This window comes from Eucyclogobius newberryi, unplaced genomic scaffold (genome assembly GCF_026437365.1).
Source record: "Eucyclogobius newberryi isolate DKJ021-1_F unplaced genomic scaffold, fEucNew1.0.hap1 SCAF_6, whole genome shotgun sequence".
Lineage (NCBI taxonomy): Eukaryota > Metazoa > Chordata > Actinopteri > Gobiiformes > Gobiidae > Eucyclogobius > Eucyclogobius newberryi.
The window spans coordinates 10,709,568-10,721,641 of NW_027316278.1; the positions used below are offsets into that span (position 1 = coordinate 10,709,568).

General features: G+C 40.8%; 2 protein-coding genes across 3 annotated transcripts in view; one reads left to right on the top strand and one right to left on the bottom strand.

The window, feature by feature from the left end:
• Positions 1-325: 325 nt before the first annotated feature.
• LOC140346882 (serine/threonine-protein phosphatase 6 catalytic subunit-like) lies at positions 326-3,828 on the bottom strand. Its single transcript, XM_072433103.1, has 7 exons — positions 3,699-3,828; positions 2,713-2,808; positions 2,094-2,159; positions 1,856-1,997; positions 1,708-1,787; positions 1,394-1,603; positions 326-1,080 (listed from the first exon to the last, which is right to left on the bottom strand). Exons 1-7 carry the CDS (start codon positions 3,771-3,773, stop codon positions 832-834), a joined length of 918 nt encoding a protein of 305 aa, XP_072289204.1. The 5' UTR covers positions 3,774-3,828; the 3' UTR covers positions 326-831.
• Positions 3,829-5,115: 1,287 nt separating this feature from the next.
• Positions 5,116-12,074, top strand: part of LOC140346610 (multiple epidermal growth factor-like domains protein 9) — a 61,375-nt gene continuing 54,416 nt past the window's right edge. Inside the window, exon 1 of one of the 2 annotated variants that reach the window (XM_072432752.1) lies at positions 5,116-5,659. In XM_072432752.1, coding sequence (XP_072288853.1) covers positions 5,284-5,659 — 376 coding nt within the window. In that variant the 5' untranslated portion in view covers positions 5,116-5,283. The remainder of the gene's footprint in view (positions 5,660-12,074) is intronic. The other variant, XM_072432753.1, reaches the window with a different exon arrangement.

A 12,074-nucleotide genomic window follows, 5' to 3' on the forward strand; every position in this document is an offset into this window, starting at 1 on the left:
TTTTGTTTTAAATTGTGCAAATCAATATACATAGAAAGAAAGCAATAGATACAATTGTATATAGAAAATAGAAAAACAGCAGCAAGACAAAATTCTTTAACAAATTTCCTCTTTTTAAAAAAAAATATATAATTGACTGAGGATATACGTTTTGAATTAATTTTTAAAGCGCTCAATATTTGTTTTTGTTTTTTTGCAGTTACTTTTGTGATCTTGCCAGAAACTGGGGAAAGTTGTTTGTTAAAGTATAATCATGTTACCTAACCTGTCATGAGCACTTTAAATGTAGTTAAAAATATGAAATTAACCAGAGGTAGTGTTAGTATTTGTTTAGAGATGACTTTTATTGATAGGATTGCATTGTAACACTGTCAACTCCACTGATTCAACAGTTGTGGCAAAAGCATATTTTTGGTACAGTGCTTTACACGGTCAAAACGTTATATTGGCAAAACAAAATATTAAATTTTACACAAAACTTTTCAGCTTTTCAGAATTTTTTATTTTTTTCTCTTTTGAATGAAAATAAAAAAACAATATCTACACAAATTTTAACATTTCATCAGCATTCATTTTAATCCTTCTTTTATAAAACATTTTAACATCAGCGGTCGCTGTGGCAACCAGTATTTTAATGTCAGCGAATACATATGCAGAGCTATGGCATAAATCAGCAGACAGCTGGCACAAAAAGAAGCATTGAATATACATACTATACAAAATACATACATTTTCACAAGTGCTAATGAAATTCAATGACCATTTTCACCATTGACTTCAAATCACCATTGTCCCTTTAAGAACAGATGGCACAGTACAGTCTCTTTCCCTCTAAAGGAAGTATGGGATTGTAGTTCTGGGCGGGATGACCCTCTCTGAATCGGGCACGGCTCTGAACAGCTTGGGCTCCCTCGTGTCTGCATTTTTGAACACCATGATGGAGGCGATGTTTCCGCAGCGGTAGCAGTAGTTCGGGGCTGACCAGACGGTGACAAGCTTCTCGTCAAACATGAACTTATAGCCTTCGTGCACAAGCTGGTGAGCGCGGCAGATCAGCTTCAGGTTGTTGATGTGGACAAACTGTAAAAAAAAGACAAAATACTTTTGAATATTGATTTCATATTTGAACAAGTGAAATTTACCCATCTGGCATTAGTCATCCAAATGAATAAGGCTTTGTCAATTAGGGTGGATTAGGTCAATCATCTTTAACTAAAACCAGTTTGAGTTTGACCAGTTTACAAACAGGCTTTTCTAGTTTTCAATCTGTTTATTTTAACCCCAACCCTTATTAGTGTTGCAAAAGTATTGGTAATTCTTAGAATTCTCCTCACTCTTTGTTCACAATGTAAATGTTATTTAAATAAAGAAAACGAATGACTCTTGGCCCTACCTCGTTTGTAACTTTTGCTCCAAACAGCCAGCCCGCTCCCCTGGGACTGATGGCCCACGTATCCACATCTTCAGGGTCGGACCAGACCAGGTCACAGAACGCTCCTTTGTGAGGGATCTCCTGGTTCCTCTCAATCGTTCTAATCTGGTCCAACGTTTTGATGTCTGGAGAAAGACCCCCGTGGACACATAGGATTTGCTCATCCATCAGCTGACAGAAAAAAGTAGTGCATAAAATATTGTTTTAAATGGGTTGGATACAATAAGAAGTCAAACAGAAAACTGTTTAGTGTTTTGTAGGCCTCTAATACTTACAGCTGCTACTGTCAACATGTCAAACACTTTCGTACAGTAACGCCAGGCATTTGCATTTCCATATTTGGTCTGACATTCATCTGAAGAACAGAAATGATTTTAATGATTTAAACATTACATCTCCATAGTGTTGTTATATGAGACTTACCATAAAAGCCATAAACTTGAGTGATTTGGCGGCTTTCGTGGTTCCCTCTCAGGAGTGTGATTCGATCAGGCCACTTGGCTTTAAGCACGAGCAAATAGGTGAATGTTTCCAAACTGTAGTAGCCACGGTCAACAAAGTCACCCTGAAGAAAGCAGATGTTTCAAATCAATCACCTTATTTTTAAATAAATAAGACTGTAACTGTGTTTTGTTTCTGTTTTTTACTAGAAGAAACTCACCATGAAAATGTAGTTTGTGTCAGGAACTTGGCCACCAGTTCGAAAAAGTTCACAAAGATCATAAAACTAAGACAGAGGAAGAACACATTGTTAATAAAATGTGATGACTCTAAAAGTGAGGTGTGAATTAATGTGATTTCATTTATTTTCCCCATTTAGTCTTAGTTTAAAGCAGTGAATAAGCGTAAAACGTAACTGTACCGATCTCATTCACTCTTCATTGCACTCATTCACAACAATTCAGACATGACTTATGGGTGTCATGGTGAAAATAAAGTCAGTGTAATCCCTCATTCGTCCAAATATGGATCAAAAAATAGTTTGACACGTATGTATTTATGGAAGTCACATGCTGGTAATGAGCGAGTTGTATTTTAACAGATTAACTTTATTCAACTTTATTTACTGTTCATCATCTATGTCCCCTGTGGGCCAATGAGGTTTAAATGCATTTCTCCTCTTCCAAAGCTTGTTTTAACTGCATAAATGTGCATTAATCAAAATCCACGTGAAGTGAGCACATAATCGCTTTTGCAAATTATGAATCGTAAATGTAATAGTTGGCATTTCAATCTCCTGTTATGCAAGTTTAAAGTAAGGGAAAGGCAGTCATTGTTACCTGTCCATGTATGTCTCCACAGACGGTCACAGGAGTAGAAACAGGCTGGACATTGGATTCCTCCAACAGGAGGTCACACACATAGTCACACAACCTCTGTGTGGAGAGATGGAAGCTCATTATATACAGTATAAATATTGATCATATTTGAAAAATAATAATAAATAATTGCAAGCATCAAGTGCATTGAGTGCAATAGTTTTACTTAAAAAACACATCATAAAATGCACCAGTAACAAACATGTGAAAAAATGTGGTTATCTAATGACGTAACCAACATGCAGTGGCCCTACATAGTCAAAAAAGTAACTGAATATAATACAGCTGTAAAATAAACTTTGTCCTGTTTACTGTATTTTCAAAAAGATTGTTCGTATCTACCACCATGGAATTATAAGAAATCTGTCGGAATATAAATAACAGATCAATAACAATAACAATAACAAATCAACAGATCTAATGTGTCTGTGTTACGTGCGAGTCAGTCAAAGAGGCGTTCCAGAAGAAAATTTTAAAAAACTAAGAAAGATAAAACTTTCGCAAGGGAACATAAAAATCTATATTTATAATGTGATTTAAGCAATCAGTTCGTCTTATGTAGTAGTGCTTTGTGGTTATTTCACTCCCACAGACTTTGAATTCGTGTCCAGGCAGGACAGGATTGATTCATCAGCTGTCAAAACAACATGCACTATCATCACAACATGACTAACAGCTGAAGCAGGACAGATCACTTGGAAATGCCCAAAGACATAACGTAAATCAACCAAACGTTAGGTCATTAATCAAAGGTGCTATAAATTCTAGTGCTGGCTAAATTTAGCTTTCAATGACTTTTTTGCCAAAGATGTGAAGTCAGCATCATGCAATGTTGCTAACTTTAGCTAGCTAATGATGCCAAAACAACACACACATAACTGATGAACAACTGCCACTAAGCCGTTGGTGTTAACGTTCAAATGTTTCATTCAGAGAAGCATCTTTACCTTAAGATCATTTTCTGGGAGATATTTACACTGCTTCGCGATCTCCGCGTAGTTATCCAACTCCAAAGGCGCCATCGTGCGTTAGCTCGAGCGCCACTTCCGCCTGTCAGTGCGTTCAGTGTGAACTCTAGCGCCCCCCACCGCCACTAGGAGCTACTGCACGTAGAACACTGTTATTAGCTGCACTGATGCGTTCAGAAAAAATAACATTGTATTAAAAAGGCTTCGGTTCTGTTTGTATATGACGTAATGCCATGTGATTTGCAACATAACCTACACAAATAATATTTATATATATTTTGTGTGCACATGTGTAGTAAACACGTGTTACCACCAGATGTCAGTGGTCACTTCAGAGACAAAAGTTTTTTGTTTTTTTCCGCTTTTAGTTTCTTTATAATGCATGTATTATTCGAGCGCTTCAACATTGTTATTTAGAGGCCACATTTCTGTATAAAAACATGTTCATATCTCTAAATGCTCATACTTTCTATCTGTAAAAAGTATACTCAAATTAAATGAATTAACAGTCGTGTTTTTGCGCATTCTGTGTGTCATTAATAAGGTAAGTAATTATTTGATTGGAATTTGTAGACCCATACCTCACCTTAAAGGTTTAAGGGTTCGTCTATAAGAAAATTGTTTCACAACAGAAATCAGTTGAATTAAAGCATGGCCATTATCTATATAGTTCCGTTGATTGGTTTGAATACATTTAAATGCATTATTTAGACCAAAGCATCTTTATGTGTGCCTACATAGCAATACCCAAAATTCTAGCTATCTTAGAGGCACCCAACATTGCCTTATTACTAATGTATAAATGGTTTACAGCCTTTGATAAAAAAATAATAATAATAATAATAATAATAGTAGAAAAAGCTTCAGTTGTAGTCATCTGGACTCAGTTTGCAAAAATAGACGTTTCGACTCTCATCCAAGAGTCATTGTCAATAACGATATTGACAATGACGTTATTGACAATGACTCTTGGATGAGAGTCGAAACGTCTATTTTTTCAAACTGAGTCCAGATGACTACAACTGAAGCTTTTTCTACTATGGAACACGCCTGGACGAATGAGGGATTACACCGACAATAATAATAATAATTAAAAAAACAAGCAGTTGAGGGCCCTAACGAGAAACAACACGTAAAATAGCGAAATACGTTTAAATCAAGGCTTCAAATGGCACTTCGTATCCAAAATTATGAATGAAATATGGTCCGCACTCTCGGATCATTCGGCCTACACGGTGTGACATGCAGGCTCGTGGCGCTGTGGCATGATTAACGACGGCGCGCGCAGCCAATCCGCGCACGCCCCGGGAACCCCCCCCCCCCCGTGCCGGCTCTGATTGGCCCATCCCAGGCCCGGGCCCCGCCTCTCCTCGGCGCAGGTTTGGTTGCGCATCATCAGCAGCAGCAGCGGCAGTGGCAGCGGCAGCAGGTGAAGTGTTGCTTGCGGTTCACAGGGCAACAAACAGCAGCCAGCCGCCGGGGGGACATCGATGGTGGCGTTAATTCAGGGAAAGGTCTGAGAAGGACCGATACTGCGGCGTACATGGAGAGCTGAAGGCCGAACATGAGGCGAACCTCCTTAATAATGTACATATCTGCTGCCTTGCTAGTGATTTTACATGTACATAGCGGATTCTCCGTAGCTGCGCCTCCTCGCATCAATCCACACGATGCGTCTCCGGCCACTGTCGCCGCCGCCTCTTCTTCTTCTTCTTCTTCTCCTCCGCGACCTGGGATTCTACCCGGCACCGCGCGGCAAACGACGTCCGCCGGCGGCGTCCAGAAGCGATCCGCGGACGCGCAGACCACTCTCTTCGCCCCGGAGAAAGCGCTGCAGACCATGGTGTCGTCCTCGGTCTCCCAGCCGCGCTCCGCCAACGACGCCTGGTCCGCGGACAGCACCACTGGCTCCTCCGCGGCCGCCGTAGACGCGAGTCAAGGTGAGTGCGCTTTCGGTTTCCCCCCCATCCAGCCTCCCGGCCCGATCGCGTCTATACCCGGCCCGATCGCGTCCGTACCCGGGCCCGACGCGTCCATATGGTTGCTTTGCGCGTCCAACAGATGCGTTGAATAGCATGAACTGAAATGGCTGTGCATATTTATTTATTTCTTAAATATATATATTTTTTGACGCAGAAATAACCGCCGTGCAGCAATAACTAGGTAGACAGTTTGCCTTTTTATGCACCGAAAACCACCGTGCAGCAATAAATAGGTAGACAGTTTGCCTTTTATGCACCGAAAATCCTCATGCAAACGGCGCGGTAATGATGTGTCGCGAAGTGTGGCCTATATTGCACCCCTTTTATCAGAGCATGCCACATATATTACATTGGCTGGCTAAAGGGGAAGGGGGGGTTGTGCGTGTTTTTGTTTGACGACCACTTGGATCCATCCTCCTTTTGAACGCGGATGCTGGTCTCTTTGAGTGTCACTGTACGTGCTTTGAAGATGGGGTGGTGGGGGACAAAAAAAGAGAGCAACGTCTCCCGTCCTCGCTGCTGGCCTCACTTATTGTTGTTTGCAAGGCATCAATAAAGACACAAGGCCATCCAATCCAAAATGGCCAAGGAAGACAGAGCAAGGCATGAATGAGGAATGACACGGATACGACCCCCTCCTCTTGCATCCTCCTCAGCAGCAGCAGCAGCAGCAGCCTCCATGTGCCAGTGTTGTTCTCCTGAGACAAAAAGAAGACTGTGCTTGTGCTTTCCCACATCCATTTTTTACAAGAAATAGCACTTGTCAATATTTCTGACACAAAAATGACTTGGAATACATCAAAAGCTCAATGGCACGTGAAATCACTATTGAAATAATGTATTGTCCAAATAGTAAATGAATATATGTGTTATTTTCTGCTGAAAGGTCAAGTCTGTGATGATTTGTCTGGGTGTGAAACATGCACGCGTCGCATTTATCCTTTTACTTGCACGTTCCACTTACAGTTCTATCCTTTTATCATGGCTCCTCACAGCAAGGGGTCCCAGCCGCTATCCATTTCCTCATACATGCTTTGTTCGCCTATCTTACACTCAGCTAAGACCACTCAAATGTAAACCAAAATGGCTGATTTGCCTTGTTTCGTCGGTTATGCCTCACAAATGTGGTGGCAACGTGTCAAATCCAAAGTGCTGTTGTGGTTTGGGACAGGTGGACGTGTAAACGCTTTCACCAGTCGTTCCAGGCCAACTTTTCATATCGTTGCACTGTATGTATTTCTGGAGCTTATTGTCAATTGGAAAGCAACGATTATGATTTGGTTTGGGTGTCTAGACGCGGTGAGTTTGAGTTATAGCTTCAAAGTCTTCACACGCCATTAGAATTGTCGGTGCCAATATCAATTATGTTAAAAATTTCTCTCTATTTTTTGGTGTGCTCTGCTTGGAACATTTCGCCGCTTGACTTTCCATTGTCGAGCTCTACGATGTTGCTTTTAAAATATAGGGAAACGTGTTTAGGGTTTGTCCGTCTTGAGTATTTATCACCACGGGATGCAAAATGGCGCCGTCAGTTACTTCTCCGACAAACAAAGATTCTTACAAGTTAAATGGCGACAGACACCGGAAATTACAGCAAAATGCATTGTTTTGTTTTGAAAAAGCAAGGGCAGTTCTATCGTTTTTTAAAAAATCTGTAAATAAAAGTTCCTCGCTTGACACATTCGTAACTCCTGTGACCTTTTAACGCGCTTTAGATGGCAACAATAGAAAAGACGGCGTTGTCTTTTCGATGTGAATGTATGTAACTATTGTCAAACATTCACAGTAAAATAACGTTTCCCCTGTTTTGACGATTTAGGATTAGGCCTTGTTTTTGGAGCCATTATTTATGTTTTGAGAGTAAACCTCAGTCTTTAGTCCTCGATTATTCCCAACGTTGACTTTAAGACGGCTTGGAGCGGCACAGCGGTTAAGCGAGTGGCCCGTACTTCGCTTCACAGCAAGAAAGTTCTGGGTTTGATTCCGGTTTCCCCCAGCAACTGCACAGTAGACTTGACTGGGGTCGCCAAAACAATCGAAAATCAGATGCTTATCGATACTAAAACAAGTATTGAAACTAGATAATCATTTGAACGAGTATCGATACCTATAAACATCACATTAACAAGACAAAATGTGACAGTTTTAAAATGATCTTGAGCATTATCAGAACTAGGATAAGACCACAGTGTTTAGTAAAGAAAGAACTGTTATTTTGTGCTCAAATTGTCAGTCAATTGTCTAAAACATTGCCCCCAAAAAGAGCATTTTTAACTATCATTGTGGTACCAAAATCGCCTTAGAGAATAGAGTATCTTCCTTAGTATTGAAATTGCCTTTATAACTCGTCTTGACCAAGCCTTAGCTCAAAGATCGTGAGATGGGGCCCCGACTGCGCCTGACATTTTGCCTCGCTGCTCTATCTATTTATGTGTCCCAATACTAATTAACCTTTGCTGCAGATTGTGTACACACCTCACCGGTTTTATTTACGCCGCTGAGCTATTCCGGCTCAACCTGCGGTATCAGAAGACGGGTCATCGTTGGCCCCCGGGCTCTGCGTAGGGACCTGCCACCTCGCGGCACCTCTCCTTTGTCGCTCCACAATGGCCACTCGCCTGATAATATCACGTCAACAAAGGCGTAACCCAGCCACGCCCTGGTCCAAGTATTCTCTGGTCTGATTGATTCAAGGCGACGTATCTCGTGGCTTTACGCTCGACAATCATAAAAATGTATACCGTATTTTCCAGACTATGAGTCGCACTTTTTTCATAGTTTTGGCCGGGGTGCGACTTATACTTATATTTATACTTATAAGTCGCTCCGGAGTACAAGTATATATGTGATATTATTTGCTATTTTAACACTTTCAACCGCATTTCATACTCCAGTGCAACTTAAATATGTTTTTTTTCTCTATTATGCATTTTTTGCCTCTTGCGACTTATACTCGGTACGTGATGCTGTGGCGCTTTCTGGTATAAGAAGCGACTTTCCGCTGCTTGTGATTCTGGTGATTTTACGTTAATTTACAGCGCTTCCTCGAGATTTAATTCAATTGTAAAATATATGGTGGCGATTGACAAATGTCAATCTCAATACTTTTTTGGAGTATTCTGATAAAGATATTCAATTCGTTATCAGAATACTCAACGAAAATGGGTTGAAAATGTCTTCAAATGTATTAGCTGAGGTTTAATTATGGGAAATGTCTGTAAAACTAATTAGAAAAGTTCAGAAACCACCTTGTACCCTTATTTGAAAATGTACAACATAACTTTCTTGTAGCATTTTTCACCATAAAGAACATTCATGATATTATCTAACATTTGATATACCGTATTTTCTGGACTATAAGTCGCACCTTTTTTCATAGTTTTGGCCGGGGTGTGACTTATTCTTATATTTATACTTATACTTACACTCTGGAGCGACTTATATGTGATATTATTTGTTATTTTCACACTTGCAACCGCATTTCATACTTCAGTGCGACTTATAAATGTTTTTTTCTTCTCTATCATGCATTTTTTGGCTAGTGCGACTTATACTCCAGTGCGACTTATAGTCCGGAAAACACGGTACATTTGCAGTCCACTTTTTAATGAATCGTAAGAGCTTGTTTGACCTTTTATCTCGATGTTTCCAGTTGACGTTTGGAAAATGGACTTAAATCAAAGCGTGACCCTATTGTTCTCTTCTGCTGATTTTACTTCTTCTTTTCGCGCTCCACATCCCTTTTACGATCTTCTGTGAACTCTCCTTGTAACGCAGTCTCTTTTATTTTGACTGCTCCGTTTCGCACCGGGCTTCGCCGCAGCAGTGAACCAGGCCCGTGCTGGATGCCCTCCCCGTCTCATTTCCCGGCCGCATTTCTGTTCTACACTTGTCATTTGCCGTGTCTCACCGAGTGGCACAAATGTCAGGAACGATCTCAAGCGTTAATCTACCTCCTGAACTCCTATCGACAGCATTTGATGATTTATAACTTACAAATTGAAAACAGAGCAAAGGTTTAGGGATGTAGTCGTCTAAAGAATTCTACTAAAAACAGCTCCTGCCGATCGATTAGTCAACTAAAAACGGCTCCTACCGATTAATTAGTCGACTAAAAAGGAGGCGTGGCAATCTAATCCAAACTGAACTTGCAAGAATCCACTATTTATACAAACATTTAAGGGTATTTATATGTAAAAAGGCAGATTAAGCTCATGATTTACTCGCATATCTTCAGATTACTCTTCATGTCTTTTCCTTTTTGCTGTTTTCCCATATAAATCCTTATAATCTACATAAACCGATACAAAGGTTGGTCGACAAAGAGACAACATCGACCGATCCAGCGATTTAAACGATTCTAGACCTACAGCCTTAAAGAGGTTCACAGTTTTGCTGATTAAAGACACGTAAATACTTCTAGAAATGGGTCGCATCGTAAACCAATCGGATATACTGTGTCATTGATCATTCGAATAAGAATTTGTAGATTTGAAGCCCGACAAAACAATAACGCTTCTTCCCCGGACACAGTTCCTCCGGTGGTGGCCACGTCGTCCCTCCTCTGTCCTCCCTCCATCGCTGGTCCACTCCAATCTGCATCAAACCCGTAGTTCAATGCCCCTCGTCCACCGCTTTTAATGCCCCCTGTCCGTCCCCGTGCGCTTTAAGACGCCCGCGTCACTGTAAGCGACACACCCGCGACTCTCCCGTTTGTGTTTCATCCCGTCAGACTTAGGCCAGCTCTGCATCGGATGCTACCGGCGCAGAAAGCCTTGCATAACCGCCACACAGCTCCTTTTCTTTAGTTACATAAAGGAAGACGACAAGCCTGTTCGGGTTCAAATGCCCGGGCCGTTTTAGCCTCCCCACACCTCGGTACATTAATAATACATGGGCTCTCTGCCGCAGGTCTCTGGCGTTACATGGCCTCCGGTTTCACTCAACTTTGAATCCCAATGACAGTCCTGCCTCGTCAGTTTTGCTTGAGGATGGCTTAAGCCGTTTTTTATTCTTTTTTGTCTCTTTCTCTAAATTCTCGAGCGATTTTAAAAGTGGAAAAATAGATTCTCACTTATTGCTTTGCACACAGCTGCCCCCAAAGGACCTTTCTAAGCCAAATGGTCAACGCACACACGCTTTAAGGGATGATTATTTAGTGTTGTGGGGGTTGAACGGCAAATGAAAGCGTTTTCCACTCGGGTTGTATGGACTTGAAGGAATGAGAGGGAACAAAAAGGCAAATTAGTAACGCAGTGTTATGTTTTTGACCCTCCATCATTGTTTGTAGCTGCTGTGTCGACTGTCGAGTTACGTTAAGCTTGATTGTCTCGTGGTCGAGGCACTGTTAGGGGCTGGAACATGGCGGAGTAGCAAGTAAACATTTAATCTTCGATGTTGATGTGTTTGACAAGTGTTAAAATCAAAACATGCTTAATTTGGACTGGTAACGCTGGCTAAATCTACCCGTATTCCCAGTTTGCTGTGGTCAGTATCGACCAAGGGAAGGGACGGGACACTAGGGGATTTACATAATAATAGTGGCCGTTATCAGGGATGCACCGGTCCAGCCTTTTCAGATCCGATACCAATACTTGGGCTTTGAGTATTTGCCAAAGTCAACCGATATCGACTGGCTTCTGCAAAACTAGTTGAACATGTTAAAACCATTATAATAAGCTGATAGGATCATTTATAGACCCAATACAGCCTCTCTGCAACAAAACAAATGCTGAAAATAAAGAGAAAGAAAGCAGGGTTTTTATTGCCATAATGTTATTCTATTAAACCAAAAACAATCATGTTTCTGTCCAATTTTAGTTCCGTTACTCTAAAAGTGAAATCTCTTTGTTAAGTTTAAACCTCTGAACTTTGACTCCTAGTGATGCTCACGCTGCCAGCACTATCAAAAATAATAACATAGATTGTAAAATAATAATAATAAAAGTCCATGAGCTTTAAAATGAGGTTTTGGCATGTGCAAATGTTCAGTCTTTGTCGCCTTTTTGTGCAGCGATGTAATGTACCTGAATAGATTATGAGATAAATATGAAACGAACACAGTGACTAAGATCCTGTGGATTCAGAGCTTCATATTGTGGTGTCATGACTATATTCACTTTGTTGACATCAGTAAAAAAATCCTTATGTTCACAATACATGGCTGTTGTTGTTGTTGTTGTTGTTGTAGTATGGCGGTTGTCATCCAAGTGTTGCATTACCGCCAGACTTTATTCTTTAAACTTTATTCTTTAGACTTTATCCTTTAGACTTTCACAATACATGGCTGATTGAAGATTAAGCGCCTTCCACCAGCACCAAGTTTGACACATCCAGTTGTGTGGCAGTGTGAGTGTCATTGAAGCCTCACAAC